General features: G+C 32.2%; 1 protein-coding gene across 3 annotated transcripts in view; it reads right to left on the bottom strand.

The window, feature by feature from the left end:
* LOC127730991 (GTP-binding protein Di-Ras2-like) overlaps window positions 1-22,925 on the bottom strand; it is a 46,832-nt gene that overhangs the window by 4,947 nt on the left and 18,960 nt on the right. The window contains exon 1 of one of the 3 annotated variants that reach the window (XM_052239716.1): window positions 13,848-14,038. The exons of 1 other annotated variant lie outside the window; for it this stretch is intronic. In XM_052239716.1, the coding sequence (XP_052095676.1) occupies window positions 13,848-13,853 (6 nt within the window). In that variant the 5' untranslated portion in view covers window positions 13,854-14,038. Of the gene's footprint in view, window positions 1-3,424; window positions 3,690-13,847; window positions 14,039-22,925 lie in introns of those variants that run through there. One more of the 3 variants, XM_052239725.1, reaches the window with a different exon arrangement.

Genomic DNA, 22,925 nt, shown 5'->3' with positions numbered 1-22,925 from the left:
AAATTAAAGATCTAGGACAAACCTTTTCATTCATTTAAACTTTTTTACGTTTTAAATTGTGCGAAAAACATGCCGTATTACAAAAATAACCGTATATGTAACATACTGTAATACACTCATCATCTGATCACATAGTTCTCAAAAGAAGTTGAAAGCGGGTATATTGTTATATTGTAATAAGTCTTTATTATTTATAACAGTCAATATTCGAAATTTTTGAGATTTTTCAATTCATGATTTAATATCCTTATTATTTTGACTGAAACATATAAAGAGTTTTTTTTTCATGGTCGAACATATTTATATGCCCCGTTTATCAAAATGATAATGATTGATTGATTTGTGTTTGCTTGTCGCCGCATCACCACAAAAAGGCCTATATATCGCGGCGACTATATTTGACTTTTTGTACTCTGCTTTCGGTACAATAACAAACCAGAATATGAGTGCTTAATGGCCAATTTAAATAAGTTTTGGATTTTCAAATATTTTGGCCTCGAGCATCACTGATGAGACATTTATTGTCGAAATGCGCATCTGGTGCAGATAAATTGGTACTATTAATGTTATTTCTATATAAATCATATAAAAACAATTTAATGTCATGTCACTATGATTGTCGAGTATAATATTTAATCATTTCAAACCTATCATTAACGATTTTAGGCGAGCAAACTTATCATAAACGATTTTTTACGAGCAAATCGAGCTTAAAGGATTGAATCTTGGTGTCGCTTGGTATAATGACTATAAGAAGAATAAAAACATTGAATGGTTGATAAAATAGATTAAAGCATCTATAGTTATATAAAGTTGTGGTAAATTATCACAAATTCGATGTCAAGGCTATTTTGTTTATATATATACAGTCCGCCAAAAGTTAAGCACCACCTATTTTTATTGCATCGAATTTTTTTTCATTTTAAAAAATCAGTTATTCCTCGAAAAAGAGATAACATTCATATAGCAATTTTGTTAGCATATAACATAAACAAAGCATAAACTAAAGTTTGGTCACTTATGCAGGTTCTATGCATTTAAATTTTGCATTCTTAGAAAAATTGCAAATTACACAAATCAGAAATGGAATTTAAGTTTCACTGTGATTTTATTTTTTTACAACAATTAATCACCCAATATCCTTAAAATTCTTCAAAAATAAGCTTTGGTATGTTCGGCAAATTTTATGTCAACATTTGAGTCAATAGGATGTGTAACCACCTCTCTTCCGGTACAGTTCCATAACACGGCGTCTCATACTCTGTACAAGCCTTCTGAACTTTAGTTGAGGACATTTATTCCATTCATCAACAACTGACACTCTTAAATCGCCAAGATTTTTCAAAGGTGAATCTCTGCGATTGAGATTTCTGCCAATGGCATCCCAGACATGTTCGATAGGGTTCGTCTGGAGACACGGAAGGCCAAAAGATAGTGTCAATGGCTTCTTGCTCTTTGTACTTGGTTACAATCCATGCCCTGTGTGGTCTAGCGTAATCGTCCATGTACAAGGGTCTTGACGCAAGTGGGTGATTATCAAAATGAGAGACTACAATGTTTCTAAGCACCAAATCCCTGTATGTATGTCCGTTCATGATACCCTGCAGAATATGCACACCCAGCTTACAACGGTATGAGAAGCAACCCCATACTGTAACACCACCAGCACCGAATGCAGTCGTTGGGCAAATGTTGTTTTGGTCATAGGAAGTTTTATTTACCAGCCAAACTCGTATTCTGGCTTCTACTGATCGTAACAGAAACCGACTCTCATCTGACCAATGCATTTTTTGCCAGTTTTTCATGTTCCGGCGTCGATGGTCATTAGCCCATTGGAACCTGATTAAACGGTGCCTGGCGAATAGGGTAGGTCTCTTGACAACACGACATGCTCTTAGATTGTCTCTATGAAGTCGACGGACCAATGTTCGAACACTAACACGACCACATGGAGGCCAGTGGTGTGTATGCTGCGGGGCAGGAGTGAATGGGTTGGCTTTAGCACGACGAATAAGCAGTCTGTCATCACGACGGGTAGTTAAACGGGGTCTTCCGGACCTTGGGCTATCATTTACAGTTCCTGTGTCAACATGACGTTGTAAAAGTCTGACAATGACGGTGTGATTAACATTGAAATGGTTACCTATGCTGCTAGTGCTCCTACCGGCATTTGACCTGCCAATCGCTTGCCAACGTTCAGCCACAGATGACTTACGCCTAGCCATATTACACAATGACTTGATGAAGGTCAATTTTTACCTGTACGCGGGACAGTAGGAAGATAATTTAAAGGTTTCGAAACAGTGTATTGGTAAAAGTGCAGATGACCTTTAATAAAAAGTTGCTTGGCGGGTTTATCGGAGTTCAATCTTTTTGGTCGTAATGAATTTTCTTTGTGTATGTTAAAGGCAATTCATAACACCAAACATAAATATTTATTTCGCAATAGTTAAAAAAATATTGCCAGTTATATTCAGGTGGTGCTTAACTTTTGGCGGACTGTATATAAATGATGCATACATTGATACATGATGTACTTGTACACAAGTGGAATACAGTTCTATGATTGTTCACTAACAAAAACCGTTACTTCTTGCCCAAAAATTATTACGTAAAACATGCATTTGACAAGTTTTTGACAATTCTCTTATCATATTTCAGAACGCAAAATAGATACAATAGCTTCCTTCCCCTGTAGTCATGATGTAAATAATAACTAAATTACAAACACATTTTATCACGATGAGAGATATTTAATATGAGTATCGATATGGTATTAATTTCTAAAAAACTATTTATGATGCATAGAAAGCATTCTTACTACGCAATATATACAGAAGACTCTAAACTAGGTAATCGTGCAATTTGGTTTCTGATTTCAAACTATTTTACTACAGTGACACATCTTTTAGTATTAATGCACTTGTCCCCAGTTCCCCAAGAGAAAAATATTTATGATATTTTTTCTACAACTATCACATCGTATTCAGTAACTGTATGTTGTATTCCAGAAACTCATATAACACAAGGGCTTCCATATTTATCCAACATGTACATTTCTGTCCCAGGGCTTTGCTCAAGTTGTAATACCAGATAAATAATCATATAATATTTGAGCGTAAACTCGGGTCTCCAATTCCACACTATTTTAGCACAAAAATTATAGGATATACTTTGATACGATATAAGTCTTGAGAAACAAAATCTTAATTCCAACCAAGCAATCATATATCATAAGAGTTTTTGATTTGATAGGGTGTGATACGGTGTTATATAGATATCATAAAGGTCTTCATTAAAGATTCATACAATAACTTTTTACAAAGTTAGAAATAGAATTCATCTCCAAAATAATGTGTTTAATTCCTTTAACAAGTTATGTTTTCTGTTTTTTAGAATATGAACATTAAGATATCGGTCTTACCTTTCAATATTCTACAAGTACACTATCATCTGGTCTATTTTTTCTGGTGTGCATACGTTCAGTTCGTTAAACTAAAATTAGTTAAACAGGACAAAAAGCGATTTGTATTTGTGAATATTGACTGACATCGTTTTAAACCTTTGACTTTTTCGTGTTGTAAGTTAAAAGTTTAAATGACTAAAAAATACTATTAAGTCTGACGTCACTTATTTTGGTATGTTCATTCGTAAATCTAAATTTAAACTTTGACGCAAACTATTAAAAACTCGTATACAGAACGTATGATCGTGACTGTGACAATATGTAAATAGATTGAAAAGTTTACTTGTATGTACTGTGATAATAGTCAATCTGGCTTTCCTAATGGATATAAAATACACAAGCATCTCAACACTGAACCACGTGTAAGATATATTTGTTATTGCGATAAGTCGACCATTAAAAAAGAAAACACGGTTTGATAGTTGTCTCATTAGCAATAATACCACACCTCCTTATTTTTATACAGAACTGTATTCAGTCAAATATAAACCAATGGTTGAAAATAATTAATATTGCTACAAGACATCTCCTTGGAAACACATTACTTATAAAATTAGTATCTCTATCAGTTTGTTATGGATATGCAAAAATACTTTTAACAAGCAAGCGTATGGTATAAATATAATCAGTACTGTGATAAATATAGGAAAAAGGGGAGGGATAATAAACACGTCTCAATGAATTAGGAAGTTGTTTGAAGCGTATAATATACCAAATGCAGCATAAACAAGTTACCTAATCTATATATTTCAACATTACTAAGTACTGTATATACCTTTATGACTCAATGTGAGTGTGTTTTCCCAAACTAACAAATTTTCTATAAAATGTTATATCATATCAAAAGTAATAAAAACAAGCCACTAAATAATGAGACTTAAATGTACTAGAAATCCGTTACTTTACTTAACAATAAGTGTTTTCTATCTATGTTCTCTTGTTTGTCATTACCACAACATGAGTACATCGATTTTTAATTTACTCACTCAAGTATAAATATTAAATATGCTAAGTAGAAAAGTTATACTTCCTTGTATTTCATTTAAATGATATCTTTCATTTCATTTCATCCTCACTTGCGTGTACTTGAACAAAGGTAATGGCATAACTTCCAAAAAGGAAAGATTAAACTGATCCTCACGCTTTAGAACAGACACACACAAGTATTCGAACAGATTTTCAAAATGTGGGATGACTTTACACAAAATATCATTCAAACAAACCGCCAGGTTGGTTTCGTGGTAGCTAAATTGATGTTTGCTGCTTCTCCGCTAAGCTCACGACATTTAGGATTGAGAGCAAAGACTGGTCGCCTAGGAGTCAGAATAATTCCTTTGTTAAAGGTGAAATGTCTTACAGTGATTTTTTTTTACCTTGTGATAACAAACCTACATAGCCATGGCAACTAGTACGTTAAAAATCCGACTCAGCGTGTCGGACTTGTACAAAATAGGGTTCATAATCATATCATAACTGATATGCATGTAATATTTGTCACTGGACATTAAACGCAAAAACACCCTTCCATCCATTATTCTTACGATAATTTAGAACTCGTCATTTTTTTAACTGTCAATACAATCCATATACGTGTTTCAATTTAAGTATTCTATTGAAATCTTCACAACTATTACGCAGTGTGCGATTATGATAAACATTTCTATACTCCCACTCAAAAATTGTACACTGGTGAGCTTTCGTTTATTAACAAGTGTTCTACTGATAATTGTGTCAGAGCATTCTTATGTTATTTTTTAGATGCTTTAAAAGTAATCCAATTGCATTGATACGCGTAATTTTATGACAGTAGACTTGCCTGAAGCAAATACCTAGAAATTGAAGAGCCAGCACACCGACAAAGAATGACTCGTTAGGTTGTTTGAAGAGTACTTGTTATTAACGACAAGTTCCGTGATGTATTAATTACATCAATCGGAAGAGCAACACTGATTGATTATTATCTGTTAACTCCTTTAACTAAATCTTTAGTTAATTCAATCGAAATGACGACATTTGTAAGGGGTTTTAATTTTATGTTAAAAATACTTGGGAATAATCAACAATTTTCTGCACCCACTATGATTTACCAATTTTGTTTGCGTAATTCTATACCAGTGTTCTATCTTATACAGGGGTCGTGTCCTGGAATAAACCCACAAAGTTATGTTTCACAGTCCCTAAAAGCGATATAAAGATAAAGCAGACAGACTTACAATAAATTGTATTAATCAAAATAACAAGTAAAGGTGCTATTCGGTTTATTTGTTCGAATGTACATAAAAAATAAATCTATTTCAAAAAATGAAAAGTTGGCTACTCGCCAAGTTTATTTTTCTAGACTTTGAAAATGAAGGTTGCAGTTACCATGCAAAAAAAGTGGGTCTGGACTTTGTGAATCGGGCGCCGAATTTTGTTCGGCTATATATGCGTCACATTTTCTTCTCTAAAGATGTAATGGACGAACCCGAGCGTCATGACGTGGCCAGAAATATTCTATAACCGCAGAACAAACTTAGTGCGTGTCCAAAACAAACAACGACGCAACTCGATAGAGATAATATTTGCGGCCACATATGCTTAATGTATTTGATCGACAGAGAGAGATGTTTCAGAAAAACATTAATGAATTGGCATGGCCCTCAAAGTCGCCGGATTTAACCCCCAGAGAACATCTCGGTGCAAACTTCCACCAATTCCAACCCCCTCCTCAATCACTGAACCAACTCGGTTAAGCGTTGCATTATAAACGACAAAGGATACCACAAGTCAGAATACCAAATGTTACTCCATTATAAACGACAAAGGATACCACAAGTCAGAATACCAAATGTTACTCCATTATAAACGACAAAGGATACCACAAGTCAGAATACCAAATGTTACTCCATTATAAACGACAAAGGATACCACAAGTCAGAATACCAAATGTTACTCCATTATAAACGACAAAGGATACCACAAGTCAGAATACCAAATGTTACTCTATTCGTGTCAAGGAGATGCATATCAATGTTCACATTGTGGTCTCGAGAGATACTGACTTTTAACCGGAATTTGACAAAATTTATCGTATGTGACCGGTTTTTTTTCAAATCTTTGTTTAGTATCCTGAGTGTGTGACATTCGTGTGTGAAAGTCAAGCTCAATATTTCAAAAGATTACTGAAAAAAATCTTTTTAGAGTACACAGAAAACAATTTTGAAAAAACAATGTGGGATTCCTTTTTTTACAGTATATATCCAAAACAAACAGACCAGACATACAACATCCATTGTAAGTAACCACTGATCTTTCATTATGCATTATTCTTGCTTTTTCTCTCTATCATTTACAGCTCTTGCTCATAAAATCGGTCATTAAACTTATTGTCATTCAATCGATAATGCTTTGGTTAACCTGTCTTATAATTAAATTATTTCTTACTTTTCAAATGATTCTTTTAGACATCTTGTCAGGGAAAATGATATTCAAAAGTCTATCATTCCAAAAAAATAAATAAAATAAACAATAATGCTTCATCAACAAAGGATAACTATATTATTAATCAAGAATAAGAACCGAACTACATGAAACGAATGAGTTCAGAATAATGAACAGTAATTTAACGTCTGAAAAATTTAATGAAAATAACTTCATCTCAAGGACAACATTTTTGAAACATAAATCTAATGATATTATGTTGTCTTCAAAGAAGGGACTTTCATCAGTGGTATCGAACGTTGTTATTTCGTGTTTTGTGAACTGAATCAAAAATACATGAAAAAAAACTTTTTATCGATGAAAAAAAAGAGATTATATAAAAAAAAAACCGCCAAGACAGCAACCCAACTGCAAATAAAAACAAATAAAATTTGGAGATTGACGTACGGTGTCCAAGAATAGACAAATGTCCTTACAATATACCAAGCTTATATCGTCCCGAGTCTTAAAAAGTTGTGCCTAAATTAACCAGAGGCTATTGAATATCTGTCACCAACACCGAATCCCATGATGGCCGTTCTACACTCAAAATTTCGAAGTAGATTTCATATAGCAAAGTCATTTGAAATGCAAGAACCGATCTTGTGCAATTGCCAGAGTATTGGTACTGAATTTCAATGCATAAACATGAAAGAAACATTCCTGTTTAGTTCAAATTACGAATTAGCGAACTGATGTTTATATCATTAATATAAAAACAGAAAAAATGATTGAATTTAACAGTATATAATTATAACCTTTCTCAATAAAACTATTCAGTAAAAAAGAAAGAATGAAAGACAGTTCTTTAAATTTTTTGTTTTATAAATGACGTAAGTTTTAACAACTTGGTGTTAATTACCGCTTTTTTATAATACCTGTAGGTGGAGTCATTCTTCCAAAAATAAATCTCCAAATCTGGGATTAAATGTAGTGAACGCTACCAAATGCGATCTATATTATATTCCTGTTGTAAAAGTTTTTAGCAATACAAGTTTTACGTTTATGGAAATACGAGACCCCAATGCAAAACATGCATATCGAACCGACTGGGGATTTTATACTAGATATATCAGAAGGATGTTAATAATAAGAGAGCCGGCATCACTATTAGGGAAAGGAACATTTGTCTCATTTGTCAACTGCATTAACACTGCATGAAGTATAAAATTGAAAGTAAACGAATAACAGAAAAGGATGAGTATAGTTACAACAACAATAACAGCACAAATTCAATCGAATTTAGACACATCGCCTTTCACAATTCGCACACGCTTTTAATCTCCTGAAATATGGAAACGTTTCAATTAAAGACAACCAAACATCAGACACCAAACAAATTTCTGGCATATAACTACGTGGGAGGTTTTAACTAGACTCGAGAGTACTCTCCACTCTCCACTTTGTAATAAAAATGATATCTAATACTGAAGTTGTAAGTTCATTGTATTAGGACCTGTAATAAGTAATTGCCAAGTGAACCAATCATTGCAAAAGTATTACAGTAGAATGCTACTAAATCACTTTTGGTGATAATAGTCCACCAACACAATTATAGCCACAACAATCAAAATATTTTAACTTACACTTACGACCCTCTGAGGAGGGGGATATCCAAACTTGTCAACAATTGACAATTTTGGATACCTCCCAACTCATAGGACATTAACTGTTTTATAATACCAAACAAATATTGGCATTGAAATTGGCCTCACCGGCGGAAAATAATATGGTTAATCACCGAACGGTACAATTTGTCGTGGTTATTCACCAGCCCTGTCAACTTGGATGTAAATATCCGAATTAATTAACACAACGTGATCTTGTATTAGCCAATAGATACATTCGATTAATCTGTGAGGTATAATAATACTAGCTGCCAGGTGCCAGGTTGTGTATTAAGAGGTGAGAATAAGACAATTTTCTTTCAAATAAAAAAAGAAGTATTTCAGAAACCTCTGAATTAAACAGAACGTTAAAGGACCCTTAATTTAAACAAATCTCTGAGAGGCCCATAGGTGGCCTGTTGCATAGACATTTTTGTTGTCCTTGTCTAACATACCCTTATTTTCCAGTGGTATAGTCAAGAACTTCACTACCTACATGTACCTTGCAGAATCTACCCTGTTGTACTAATTGTTAATTTGTCCTGAGTATGCATGGAATATTTCCTACTGGATGTTAAACAAGCAAAAATAAATCTATTGGGATGACTGTCAAGTCTTGTGACTTAAATAGTAGTTTTAATTGTTGATTGTTCGACGACCATACAAAACATTTCTGACATGAGACTTTTGAAAGGATTGGTTTTAGGGTATACCTTTGTTTGAAATGATCAGTTAAGGTGAGCAGTTTCAGCCCAGCATCAGTATTGGCACCGGTCGTGTTTTTCGTGATAAGTAAAAAGCAGAATACGAGTCGAATAGTTTAATATGAAAAAAAATAGCAGTTTTAAACTTAGATGTGGTAGGATTGCTTTGAGACAACTTTTTATCAGAGCTCAAATGACGTGATATTAGCAACTATAGGTCACCGTACGACCTTCAATAATGAGAAACTCTCATACCGTATAGTCAGATATAAAAGACCCCGATATGAAAAATGAGAAACAATTCAAAACTGTATTGAAATTTCCTGACTCGTGATAGGCAAATAAAGAAAGTGGCAGGGTTAAATATGTTTGTGTGCGCTCAACTCTCCCCAAATGGTACAGTGGTGTAACAGCACAACCTACTTTTGTTTATCTATGATGAAATCAAATGAACTAGAAAGATCTATTTTATATTTATGCGTGTGCTGACATCTGAATTGATATCAGTCTATCCATATTTATATTTATATCGGGTTCGCATGTCCATCGGCAGTCCTCGAAGGTTAATAAGATGGCTTCCACTCACAAAAGACGTGAGAAAAGTTTATATTTTATAACGATCCCATGCATTGTTTTTTTTATTCTTGATATACGTTTAACCAGCCGTAAAATCAAATGTTCGTATAGGAATGAACTTTTTGCATGTAAAAAAAAGAATCATAGGATCATTATGTGAAATTTAACTTACGATAAGCTATCTTCTTCACTCATCAATAAATAAACTGATAGGAAAATGATTAAAACTAATTTATAGCAGTTTTTGAGCTCGGACAAGTTATTACGTATAACAATCACAATGGTATCATTTACTTTGTAAACATAAAATTCTTCCTAGTACCATTATAGATGCTGATTGGTTCTTTTATTGAAATTCTTTTGTATAAACTGAGTTAATGGACAAATATATCAATACTAATCATACTCTGTAAATATAGGTGTGTAACTTTTCCGTCGTCCTGTAAAATATTCGTGTTCATGCGTTAACGAAGCCATAGTTTCACAAAATAAAGCTTAAAAAATTAGTTTTTAGGCAGTATTATAATTCATAGTACTCACGTCAGTGGTGTCTACAGTATTAGTGATGAATTATGTATGGATCTGTCAGGGTCCTTATAAAGCTTGTTTACTCATATTATAACTAATTTAATAATCTTATTATTCCTGGTAAACAGATTATTATTATTTAAGTTGTTTATATAGAAACCAAACTATTGTAATTGATGCTGTTTGTTTCATTTTAGTTGATATAATATAAATCGTACAATTTTCTCTAGAAATCGTGACTACAGGAACCAATAATTTACCAAGAATGTTTTCGTTCTCCGGATATCCTTTTCAGATTATCAAGGGTACAAAAATAATAAGTCAAATCCCATGTAACCAAATAATACCCGTTATGGCAAATAATTTATAAAACTTCATTTCACTCGACAGTACCGTAAGCACAATAGTCAGGTCTTTTTCAATCAGCTGAATGAATTATAGATAAGACAGTTCTCGTGTCAATATGCGACACTATTATCAACTTGAGGAAAATTCCACAGAGCAACTGATTCCACCATTTGGGGTAATTGCCAGTTCTGGAAACATGTTTTTCTGTGAATTGTTCTCTTTTCAAGTACAAATAGTTTTCAACGGTTATGTATCCTGTTGGGAAACACAGCTAGTTATTATGAAATGGTATTTTAGTTGTTTCTTTCACAAATTTCGTATGCATTGATACGAATAAAAAGGGGCTGTGGGGATAAGTCAATGAGACAAGTCAACCCAGTTGCATTCTCTTGCAACCAAAGTGAATTAAATGCCACTTTTTTGCAAGCTTTATTCTGATTTCAAAACACACAACTTTCTGGGAAGAAACAAAAATTGACATATGCAGACATGTTAAAATGTTTTACAAGGTAAAAGAGACTATTCTGTTTTCTAGATAATACTTCACCAGGAAAGCTCACAACTAAACATTTTAGAAGGCAAAGTATTTACAAATTATACGTTGCAATAGGGGGTAAAAAAAAAGAATCGTAGTATGAAAACATATAAGGTCAACTATGCCCAAATGGAGATGAAACAAGATTTAGATCGATAAATGATACCAAGAAAATAATGAATATAGCGTATTCAGTACGCTATTATAGCTTTTTAATTTTGTTAATGGACACTAAATAATGAAGATTGTCGTGGATTAGAAAAAGATACATTTTAGGTGATATTTTACATAGTTTTCACTTACAAGAGATTGGGATAGTTTCTGATAACGTTTCAATAAATCAATCTATTTTAATCAATTTGGAATGTACCGGTTGATTAATTATATGCATGCTCAATTAAAGAAAATAAAATGGTAAAACTGTCACTAAAATAGTACTAAGGTGTACAAGTTGGTTCAAGCACTATTACACATAATGCTTTTCAAATGGAAAACCTGAAGTGAATATTGATTTTTAACTTTTTTTTTAAATTCTAACTTTCTTACAAGTAGATGGCAATTGAGACATTCTGCACGTAGGACAACATAAACTGACATTAATTACAGAATCTTGATTAAAACAAGCACGTATAATAATTAGATTTCAGTAATAGAGGTCAGTTATGACGTCCATATTGTCTACAATTACTGACATTGTCAACCAAACGAGATTAATCACTAACTTATAATTATGTTTTTATATACATTGTATTAATTAGATCATCAGTCTATGGGGAAACCTATTGATTTTCCCTATTTGTATCTGTCGATAAAATGCCCAATAACTTATACTTAATACAATTAATAAGTAAATCCATGATTAATGGAAGCCAACACTCAGCAAAGTTTTAGTTTTAGGTTTTATTTCTTTCGACAAAATAACATAGACACTGACACACTATATAATTTTCCTCGGTATTATGGGTGTTTAGAACATCAATCTTTTCCAATTTAAATGCGTTCTAAAGTCTCCTAAACGATTTTCCTAATAATTATTGGACAGGAAAAGAGAGGCGAAAGATACCAAAGGGATATTCAAACTCATAGGTCGAAAACCAAGTCACAATGCCATGGCGAAAAGACGAGAAACGACCAAACGACAATCAACAGTATATAAAACACAACATAGAAAAGTAAAGACTGAGCAACACTAACACCACCAAAAAAAGAAGGTGATCTCAGGTGCTCCGGGATGGTGAGCAGATCCTGCTCCACATGTGGCACCCGTTGTGTTTAACGATTAGAAATTATATTGTCCAAAGCAAAATATATGTTATTGCACGAGAAGTTACAAAACTACTCGAACTATTAACTTTGTTTGTGGAAGTTATAGAGGCTTAGTTAGAATAAAAAAATACAATGTATCAATTGATCAAATGCATGAATGGAATAGATTATTTCTGTATCACAGTATTTGCCACTCTGCGAATTATCACTGGGACTGGCAGAAGTGTATACATTTGTGTTATATGTAAAAACCAATTATTAAATTGTGTTATATGTAAAAACCAATTATTAATCTATCTATCTTGTATGGGAAAGGTTTATATAGACTGAGCCTTTACCCAAGCCTTTTGTTTAAACATAATTTATTAAACAATAACATCTTTAAATTGAAGAGTAGTAACCACGCATACTAAATATGCATCTCTTCTTTTTTGAAAGTTTAAGAAGAACACTTAGAGCCAAAAATTTGGAAATCCAAAGATATTTGAGCTACACAATCAAAATGGGTATAAAATGCAAAAAATAGGCTAAGACTGGAGTTAAATTAGTCTGAGCGAGTTAGAACCGTACAATTCTATAAATATTATACATATATATATATCACAACTGAGAAGTTTCATGGCAGTTGACAAACATGAAATACTCTGGATGGTTATCAGTAATGGGACCAACCAGAGCGGTAATAAACAATTATGCAGATTTTCTTATGTTCAATGCGCTTTCTAGATGTATCTTATTATACAGCGCTTATCATCAGGTTCAGAGAACCACACTGTTTGGTCCCCTTTCTGTTTACCATCTAGAGAATTTTAAGTTTTGCAACTGCCATGAAATTTCTCAGTTGATAAATTGTATAATATTTATAAAACTGTATGGCTCTAAATCGCTCAGACTAATTTAACCCTACAATCCATATATATCGTGGAAAGGTTTAGAGTTTAAATACTTTTAACTATACAAATAACAAATGTTAAAAGTGACTTGTCGTGGATGATCTAAAAAAGTAGATTCGTCTTTATTCCCTATTTTCACCAATGTCAAGCTAATATATTCCTCTGTCAATTCCATAATTCAAATTTACACACACATCCAAAGATCACGTAAAAATACAATAATCATATCCACAACCAAAAAAACATCTTTCTTTAAAAATATAAAGATAAACAACATAGAGATAGAATAAATGCTGACAATCATAAAGCAGATTTATTCCTGAACAATAAAAAAGCAAAATTAATGAAAAATAAACACCTTCATGCCCTATGTCAAAACATTGAGGATTATACATTTATCTTTATAAGTAATGATGTATGAAAAAACGATGTAAGCAAAAAGTATAACAAAAGTATTGATGTTACCTGCATGACTGAATAACAGATGTAAAAAATTTCCTCATGACAAGATTTCTCTAATGATACTAGTTTATTTTTTCAGCACTTAATTCCAAGAGTAATGTCCAAAAAACATTTACGATTCAAAGAAGCATCGTTTTGTCGTCTGCTCCCGATGCATAAACAGACGATTGTTTGGTTTGGCGGGAGAACATTAACAGTCGATCGATATATGCCAGGTTTAAACAGCTTTCTGTTTTAAGAGTGGGCTTCTTTCATTCATTCGATCGGTCTATTGATCCAGTATGACAGTATTTTAGCACACACGGTTCCATATAATGGATGTAGTTTAGAAAACAAGCATACACATTAAAGATCTCGTTATAGTTGATTGACAAGAATTGACACAAGTCTAATTATTCTTAATCGTACGGGGACAGAGCTGACAAACAAGATTTCTCTCTCCTTATAAACAGATAAGTAAGAACGGCTAGAAAAGTCGATGCTTTTAGTGTTTGAAATGTATTCACTTAGCTTAGATCAAATCTAAGAAACAGTAAAAAGAAAATATATACCGCTTCATTGATCTTAACGAATACACAATTTGAAAATGAAATTACGGAAAGTAACAGTAAAGTTATGGATTGTTATTCGTGTATTCTTTATATAATTTGTTTAAATAGTGTTCTATAGATAATATTCAAAAAGGTCAAGGTCGAAGAACTTACATTGGTCAGTTACAATATGATAGTGTGGTATTTTGAACAATTCCTTCCTTTTGTGTTTTTTACTACGGCCCGAACACATAGGTACGTATTTTTCTGTTCAGCATCAAACCATTTAATAAAAATTGTAACGCATCTTAAGATATGTTGTTACCTTTGGCTGATAATTATTACCAGAAAATAGATATTTCAGTGCATGAAAGGGAGAAAATACCTACCAACGGTGTGAAAATGTGAAAACAGCACACGAACAAGATATAATCAAATTCATAACAGTGTTGACGAGACCATTCGTTGGCGCGCTCAATTCTTATATTGACTGGGTCAGATCAGGTAACCGTTTGTCTGTTACGCCTACTTAATACGTTGTTTTTACAAGGAACATTTAAGCGTACGGGGTCACCAAAGGTTTCTCAACTTGCAAAATATAGGACAGCAAAAAGCTACATCTATACTATTAAATGAGAAGACCTAATTTTGTGTGTCGCTTCTCTTCCTTCCACAATAAATTAATCATCATGCCTCTCTATCCTATAGGTACCATGCATAGTCGCATTTGTCATCCTCACTTATGATTATTCCGTTTGGGTTATTTTGGAAGGAAAACGAAAATAAAGGCGTCCGGATATTGTTTCCGTCATCGGACGGACTTTTAAGTCATAGACAAGACTTCCGTTTAGGACTGTTTAAAATTACACATAATTTTTCATGAGAACTTGGGGACAGGTCAATTGTTTTAGCTTTTTCTGTATACTATGAACATACATATACTATAAATAAAGTGTATTTGCTATTTACTCTCAATTCCAAGTTTACTATTAACACATAATTTTGATAGGTACTTGGGGACAGGAGAATTATTTTCGCCTTTTCTGTACAACTATGAACATACATATACTATAAATAAAGTGTATTTGCTATTTACTATCAATTCCAAGTTTACTATCAACGGCGGTCATATATTATATAGAGATTCTAGTATATGTCTATTCATAGTATACAGAAAAACGCGAAAATAATTGAAATAAATAAAAAAACAAAGTAATAACGGAAATTGAAAAAAAGGTGGGAGGGCTAAAAAAATTGTCCCGTACTCAAGTACCTATGACTTTTGATACCTATCCTGAAATTCTCCAGTCATAAAATCTTTTACAAAAATTCATCCTACAACAGTTTACAAACTTTCAACCACGCTCTAAATGCCAGCGATTTCGCGGGTGTGTTCTAGTGTATTTGAACCTAGCTTAGTACAATTTGCATTTACTTTATGAAATTGGAATCTTTAAATTCAATATCTAAATATAACTAATTGTTGAATAAATCTATTTACTGGAAAGCTAGAATTCAAATTAGTTGGTCCAACGTTCTACTGACTGACTCAGCATTCGGGCTAGTTCATTTAGAATAATACATTATAATAGTTTGATGAATGGGAAACTGGAATTTTTCTGCTAACCACTGTACTTGATGAAAATCCATGCTTGGTTGCAGAACCGTATTCCGAATTAATGATTACGCACATACCACTCATTTGTTCTGACAGTGCGTTTTATCATACTTTAATTTAATTCATTTTTGGGGGAGAGGGGGGGCATTGGTTCGTTTCTTATGAACATACAGGTTCAATATTTTTTTTTATCGCAGTGTCGTATTTCTTTTTATTCCTAATTTTAAATTAATATTAATTAGTTTTTTCACCTTTTTTCCTGAATGATTGAGGACCGTTAAAAAGCATGTATCCCTCCGAAACATAAATACATTTAATCAAGTCGAGTACACTATCATTCATTGGCATACTAACGTTCCCGCTAATATAATTGTTTGGTTGTATCAGAAGCAATATTTATTGACTTAGAAAATTGACGGTTGCAATGCATGATGGACTACTACGTACTTATTTAAAGAACACGTGTGTTTTTCAGTGACCTACAACTCACTTTTTCTTCTTTTGTATCAAGTATAGGTAAGACAATACTTGGTCATGTTTTATGAAGATTTAAAGCCCAAGGCGTAGCCGAGGGTTTTAAATATTAATAAAACATGACCAAGTATTGTCTGACCAATTTAGAACATATTCACACTTTCGAGTGACCTTACACAATTATCTTTTCCCATTGTAATATTCAAACCTTAATAATAATTCATTTTTTATAATGAAGTGTTAACTAGGTTAATAAAAGGAATGTATAACATAGATAATGCTCATTTCAATGGATGGAATGAAATAGCACTGACATAGTTTTGTGAGGACAAAAAGGATAAATTGTTCAAACATTGAGTTTTCTTCTGCGTCAGGTAAAATCGAATACTTTTAGAACATACTCACACCTTCTCGTCCAATGAAAAGTCAGTTTTTTTCCTTCTAATTTTCATAGTACATGGCTTTCCATGCACTATAAAAATGCTATACATCAATGACTTTTCATTGTAGAATAATTATGGAAGTGAACTCTTAATAACTACACCAACGAAGTGAACAATCCCCTGAGGCATTTCCCTTGGGAAAATAGCCTACTGGTTAAAGATGAAAAAGAAAAGATTTATAAAAAACATTCTGAATTTTGAAAATGTTTATCATGGTACATATATGTAACAAACAAAAAATAAAATGGGGGCAAAAACGTAGGTAAAATAATCTTTTATTCAATTTTTATATCAGACATTCGAGTCAATTATTTTTTTTCTTTCAAGAAAACAGTGTCAGACTGCTGATATATAAAGCAAAGGATTTTTTTTCGAAAAAAAAACACAATCAAGAAATTTAAGGTATATGTATAGGTTAGACAATACTTGGTCATGTTTTATGAAGATTTAAACCCAAGGCGTAGCCTGTTATGGGATTACCTCTAAATTAAAGACAAGCAGACATTAATACAGAAGGTATGCATGTTAACATTGAAGTTAAAGAAAACTATATGTTATGCGAAATCCTATCGAAATAGGAAAATATTTCAGGTGCACGGGGAGAGTAAACATATCCTCCACTACTTTGCATGCGACACAGGTATTTGTGCTCAGTTAAAACGCTCGTCAACAAGAGTTAAAAGCAACAAATCCGAAATGGTCTAAACTACATAAATTACCTAAACGACCTAAACCTTCAAGGTCAACTTTGACTGAGAGGTTTGCTTCCTTCTAGCTTTGGTAAATTTGATTATATGAAATAATAATAAATTTACAATCGAAACGAATCATTTAAATTACTCCAGTAGCGGAGCACCATATTTTTGTCGGATGATGCATTCGAGGACTGACAATCCACAAGCAACGGCATCGGCGACTAGTCGTAGTCATGTAATCGTAAGGTAACAATTCCTAAAAAAAGAAATCGTAACATCTCAAATCTCAATATGAAATAAACCGGTACCGCAATAGATCGTCTGTGAGCGATGACTGAACTTCTAAATTAGACCTCTTATAAACCATTCACAATCGACCAGTTTCATATCAGCTAACAAATACTGCTTAAGTATCATGGATTTTAGTCAGACTATACTTACCGGTATCTTTTTTTAATTGAGGGAAATGATAAACAACTAATTATTGATAATCATTTAAGTACTTTTCGTGCTACTATACTTTTCTTCTTTTTTTTTTATTCGAGGAAAACGATAAACATCTAATTATTGATAATCATTCAAGAACTTTTCGTGCTTGAAAAAACATTTTTCCTTTATGTTAAGGCACATACAAATAATGGTGTACCAGACCTTTAACAAGGCATTTAAACATTGTTTTTTCATAAATGTCTTTTCCCTTAAACTGTTCGACAAGTTTACTTTCTTTTTTTTATGGATTGTTCTTCTGGTTTGGTTGAGTCATCGTTTGTTTAGATTATTTTTTTTTACATTTCACTCGATCATAATAAGAAGTGAGTTACTTTGTTAAACGGTTATCTTGGTGTAATATCTTTAAAGCAAATTATATTATTGAAGCATTGAAATTAATTAAAATAAATGATATATAAGGTAATTTTTTTCACACATTTCCTTTCTTTTACCTCAATGTCACGTGTTTTATTAGTATATCCTACAAATTATTTAAAACTTCATGCTTAATGTTTGCGTACTACTGATGACAGATGTTTTGTCTATACACCGTCAAATTGTGTAACAGTACTTATAAAACATTTTTGGGTGCTTTGCATTATGTACTAGTATATCTTTGTCCATTTGCCTCAATATGAACTTTTTGTACGACTGTGATATACTGTAGGTATATGACTATGATTTCTCCTCGATGTTCAGATCTTTCTTTAGAAATTCGTATGACTTTTTGTTTTATACAACTAAAATTTTACATGTACCTGCTCATTCAAAATCACTTTGAAAAACATGCGAAACCCTTTAACTTGAATTGATACTGTCCAAGAAAGTACCGAGATATAAAACAAAAGACATTTTGTAAATGAGGATGTCCCACTATACCGGTACCATAAATGCATAACATGCACTGAAGTGCAAGGAACATATATCTGCCAAATACATCAATGCTTTCTTAATAGTCGTTATAATCCCGTCCAATGCTAACTCTTCAAAAACAAAAATGAGGTTAACTATTTTGAAATGCCAAAAAAAATTAAAACATTCTGAAAGTAAATCCAAAGAATAGCATCCCAAAAATAAATTGTATGATACTTAATTAAATAAGCTAGGTGTTTTACTATTCAATTAATTATCTATGAATGAGCCTTTATGAGTTATGATTCTACGTAATATGACATTCTCGTAGACTTAAATGTCATCTGTATAAATATAATCCAAAAGTTCAGTATGTCTCCGATTTATTGTTTGCCGCCTACCAGCTATCTAGTGAAAAGGTTGTTCTTAATTTGATAAAAGAAAGCTTTATACTCAAGTATTCCTACTAAAACGTAGGTTGAACGAAGAATAAATGGTAGTATCATAAATCGTATAGTTCTAACGTTTAAATTTCGATTGACGAAGTCATTAAAATGTATAAATAAATAAGAGGAAACTCATTATATAATGGCGGGGTTCTCTTAATCGTATCGGTAGTGTAAATATGTTTGCATCAAGGGGGAAGTTCGCAGTACTTCTGAATGTTTAATTGTGTTTAATAATGTGTTATATAGTCAAGGATGAAACAAACAGCAACATTTTCCCAGAATAATATTGAATGTTGAGTTGTAATTTTCCTAAACTATATGAAGAACGGCTCTTTAAGGTCAAATGTTTCAATATCAAAAGAGATGCGGAAGATACTAAAGGGAAACTAATACTATTAAGTCAAAGACAAACTGACAACGCCAGGGCAAAGAACGAAAAAACGACAAATCTACAAAACACAACTAAACTAAAGAACTAAAGACTGAGCAACACGAACCCCACGAAAACCGGGGGTGATCTCGGTGTTCCGGAAGGATAAGAAGACAATATAACCCGTTTTATTTTACAATTAAACTAATATAAATTTGAAGGAATTAAATTTAACAATTTTTGCAAATTCAAGTACCAGGTTATGGCTCTTAACATACTTTGTTTGTTCATATACTGTATATATTTGATGCTAATGGAAAATCGGATTTCATTGTACCTAAATTTTATCCACAAATCACACGTCTGAATAGCATTAAGTTTTTAAGCAAACTAAATTTGATACTAAGCTTTGCTATCAAGAAATGTTATACAGAATATGTTTGTTATATGTCATCACCAGTTATACGTGTATTTTTCTTGCAATTGATAACAATTCCTTTGATCAAGTGTTGAGTATACATTTATTGTTTCTTACTTCTTGTCAGATATCGACGGAAAGCACACTTTAGAAAGGATGTCTCAAAAGTATTATTGAAAGTTTTATACAGGTTATATTTTAATAGTATATGTCTCATTTTTCTTACTAAGTAGTCTCAGATCTTTATTTAAGGACTAAGATGCAACACAAAGGATGCGTGGGAGTAACATCAATAACGCCTGTCATCGGTCTACAGACAAGAGATTATCTAACAAAAATGTCATCATTACAATTGATTTTCTGAGAAACTATGCCACCTTTCAAAATAAATCTACTTCCCTCGTGTGTCAAATTAACTTTTCCTGTTTGGATAAAAACCATCATTTTTTTCTTTGAAATTGATGCTGTTAAGTCATATCAATTCAAATTTCACGAGTTCAATAAACTGGACTTTTATGAACTTAAAAAGGTAAAGTAAAGTATAGCATCAAAATGTAGCAATACATTTTTTTTTTTATAATTTATATGAAATGAAACAGATTTGGATTATACGTCAGCAATAACTCAACGACACAAGAAATACACTTCTATAGTGGTTGATATTCGGTCTACAATAACAGACAAGTATCTAAAATATGTCCAGCAGAAATCCTCCTAGTCTACAAAATCTATGACTAAATTAAACAGAGACTTTCAAAGGTAAGTTCTCCGAACGACAAAATCTTAAAATATAAAACTAAAACAACACCCGACTATGTTCTTAACTACGAACAGGCACGTGGATATATATATAAAAGAGATTATGTAGAGAGAAAATTACATCTTAAAATCAATTTGATAACATCCTTACAACAACTAGTATCTACCAAGAGGGGCTTCATTGGCTCTTTATGGAGTATTCCATGGATTGAGATTGATAGCAGTAAAGAAAACAATGCTATATGACTGGCAGTTTGTTTCTTTATTGCTGAGTAACAACTATGGTTTCAGTCAGTTTTTTTGTTTTTTACAATTATTTTTCTTTTTGTTAGTGTTGATAGCAAAAAGGAATTTTAATAACTACAGAAAATATATTCACACGTCATGTTGTTTCTGAATTGTTGAAATTTTTCTTTGCATTGGTAATGCGACTATGCAGTATGTTTTTTGCTCATTGTTGAAGACCGTACGGTGACCTATAGTTGTTAACTTTAATGGCATTTAGTCTCTGGTGGAGAGTTATCTCATTGCCAATCATACCTCATCTTCTTATTTATATATTTACGGTTACTATCAATTTTAACTTTATAATTTTTATGCGTCCGAAGCGCTTTTCTGGATTTACGTTCATCATGAACGCTCAAAGCCAAAATAAAATGAAAGCTAAGGATTTACAAGTATCGAAGCACGTGGACAGCTATATGACCAATAGGTACTAATATAAAATCTTCTTCTGTAATGAAAAAGCCAAGTATACTAGATAAACTTATTGTTACTGTGATGAGACGATTAAAGCTGTAAATCTTCTTGATAACATCTATGTTCTTTTCGATAATAAGTGTATCTACAGGTTGTAGGTATTCCTATATGCACAGAGTGTGCACCTTTAATAGCAGACTCGTTGCTGTATTGTTATGATACACAGTTTATGGTCAAACTAAGTAAAAATCTGTCCTAAGTCTATTTAATTGATAAATGAATAACACTTATCGTTATTTTGATGACAATTTGTTTTAAATAATCAAGAATTATCAGAAATTAACCCAACGGAGCTTACTTTAAAAATCTTAATATAATCATTATAAATGTCCTTTTCTGGATTCTGATATTTCGGTTTCATACGGGTAACTCCATATCATTAAAAGGAGATGATTTTCGTTCCCTTTTATTAATTTTCCATTTGGACAGTAATGTTCATTTTTTCCCTTCGTACGATGTGTATATTTCCAAACTTTTTCGCTATGCCCGTGTCTGTAGTGACGTTTTAAATCTCAATGAACGTAATTTATGTATAAATGGTAAATTATTAAGTCAGGGATTTCGTAACCATATTAACAAAGATTTGGTTTGTAAGTCTGGCTGTACCTGTATTGTTCTTATTTAAAATGGGATAACACAGCCTGATTCTTACGGACGGTGATATTGATTTATAGAGCCCGTATATACATTTAGATACGATTCATGAAAAGTCATTAAGCCTTTGCATTCACTTATTCTTAAAGGTTTTCGATTTAACCTAGTAGTAAAATCTTTGAACATTGTTTTATTGGTACTAACATATATTTTTTTTTTATGAATTATAACATAAAGTAATAAACATGTATTGCTATATAGTTATGAAAATGTATAGTACTACATCTTGTCGATACTATTTTCTTATATTTTGGCAATGCACAAAGTCTTGCTTTTCAACTGTGAATGAGTTTTTACACTAAATTTGTTGGATGTGTAATGAATGATGCTTTAGTGTCGGAGAATATGATTTATTAATTAGTTATATATATATATATATATATAATTATATTTAATTGGCTTTGAGCTAGCTTTCAGTACTTTTTGTCTGCTGACTTTATGTTTGTTTGCTGTTTGTTGTTTGTTGTTTTTTTTTTTTTTTTGGCTTTCGTATCAATCTGTTGAGTTAAGTTATTTCCTAACAATTTTTACAGTTTTTCTTATGTTGTGCTGTTACACTACTGTTCCATGT

This window comes from Mytilus californianus, unplaced genomic scaffold (genome assembly GCF_021869535.1).
Source record: "Mytilus californianus isolate M0D057914Y unplaced genomic scaffold, xbMytCali1.0.p SCAF_1, whole genome shotgun sequence".
Classification (NCBI taxonomy): domain Eukaryota; kingdom Metazoa; phylum Mollusca; class Bivalvia; order Mytilida; family Mytilidae; genus Mytilus; species Mytilus californianus.
The sequence above is the reverse complement of the archived record's forward strand: the minus strand, read 5'-3'. Positions and strand labels throughout refer to the sequence as shown.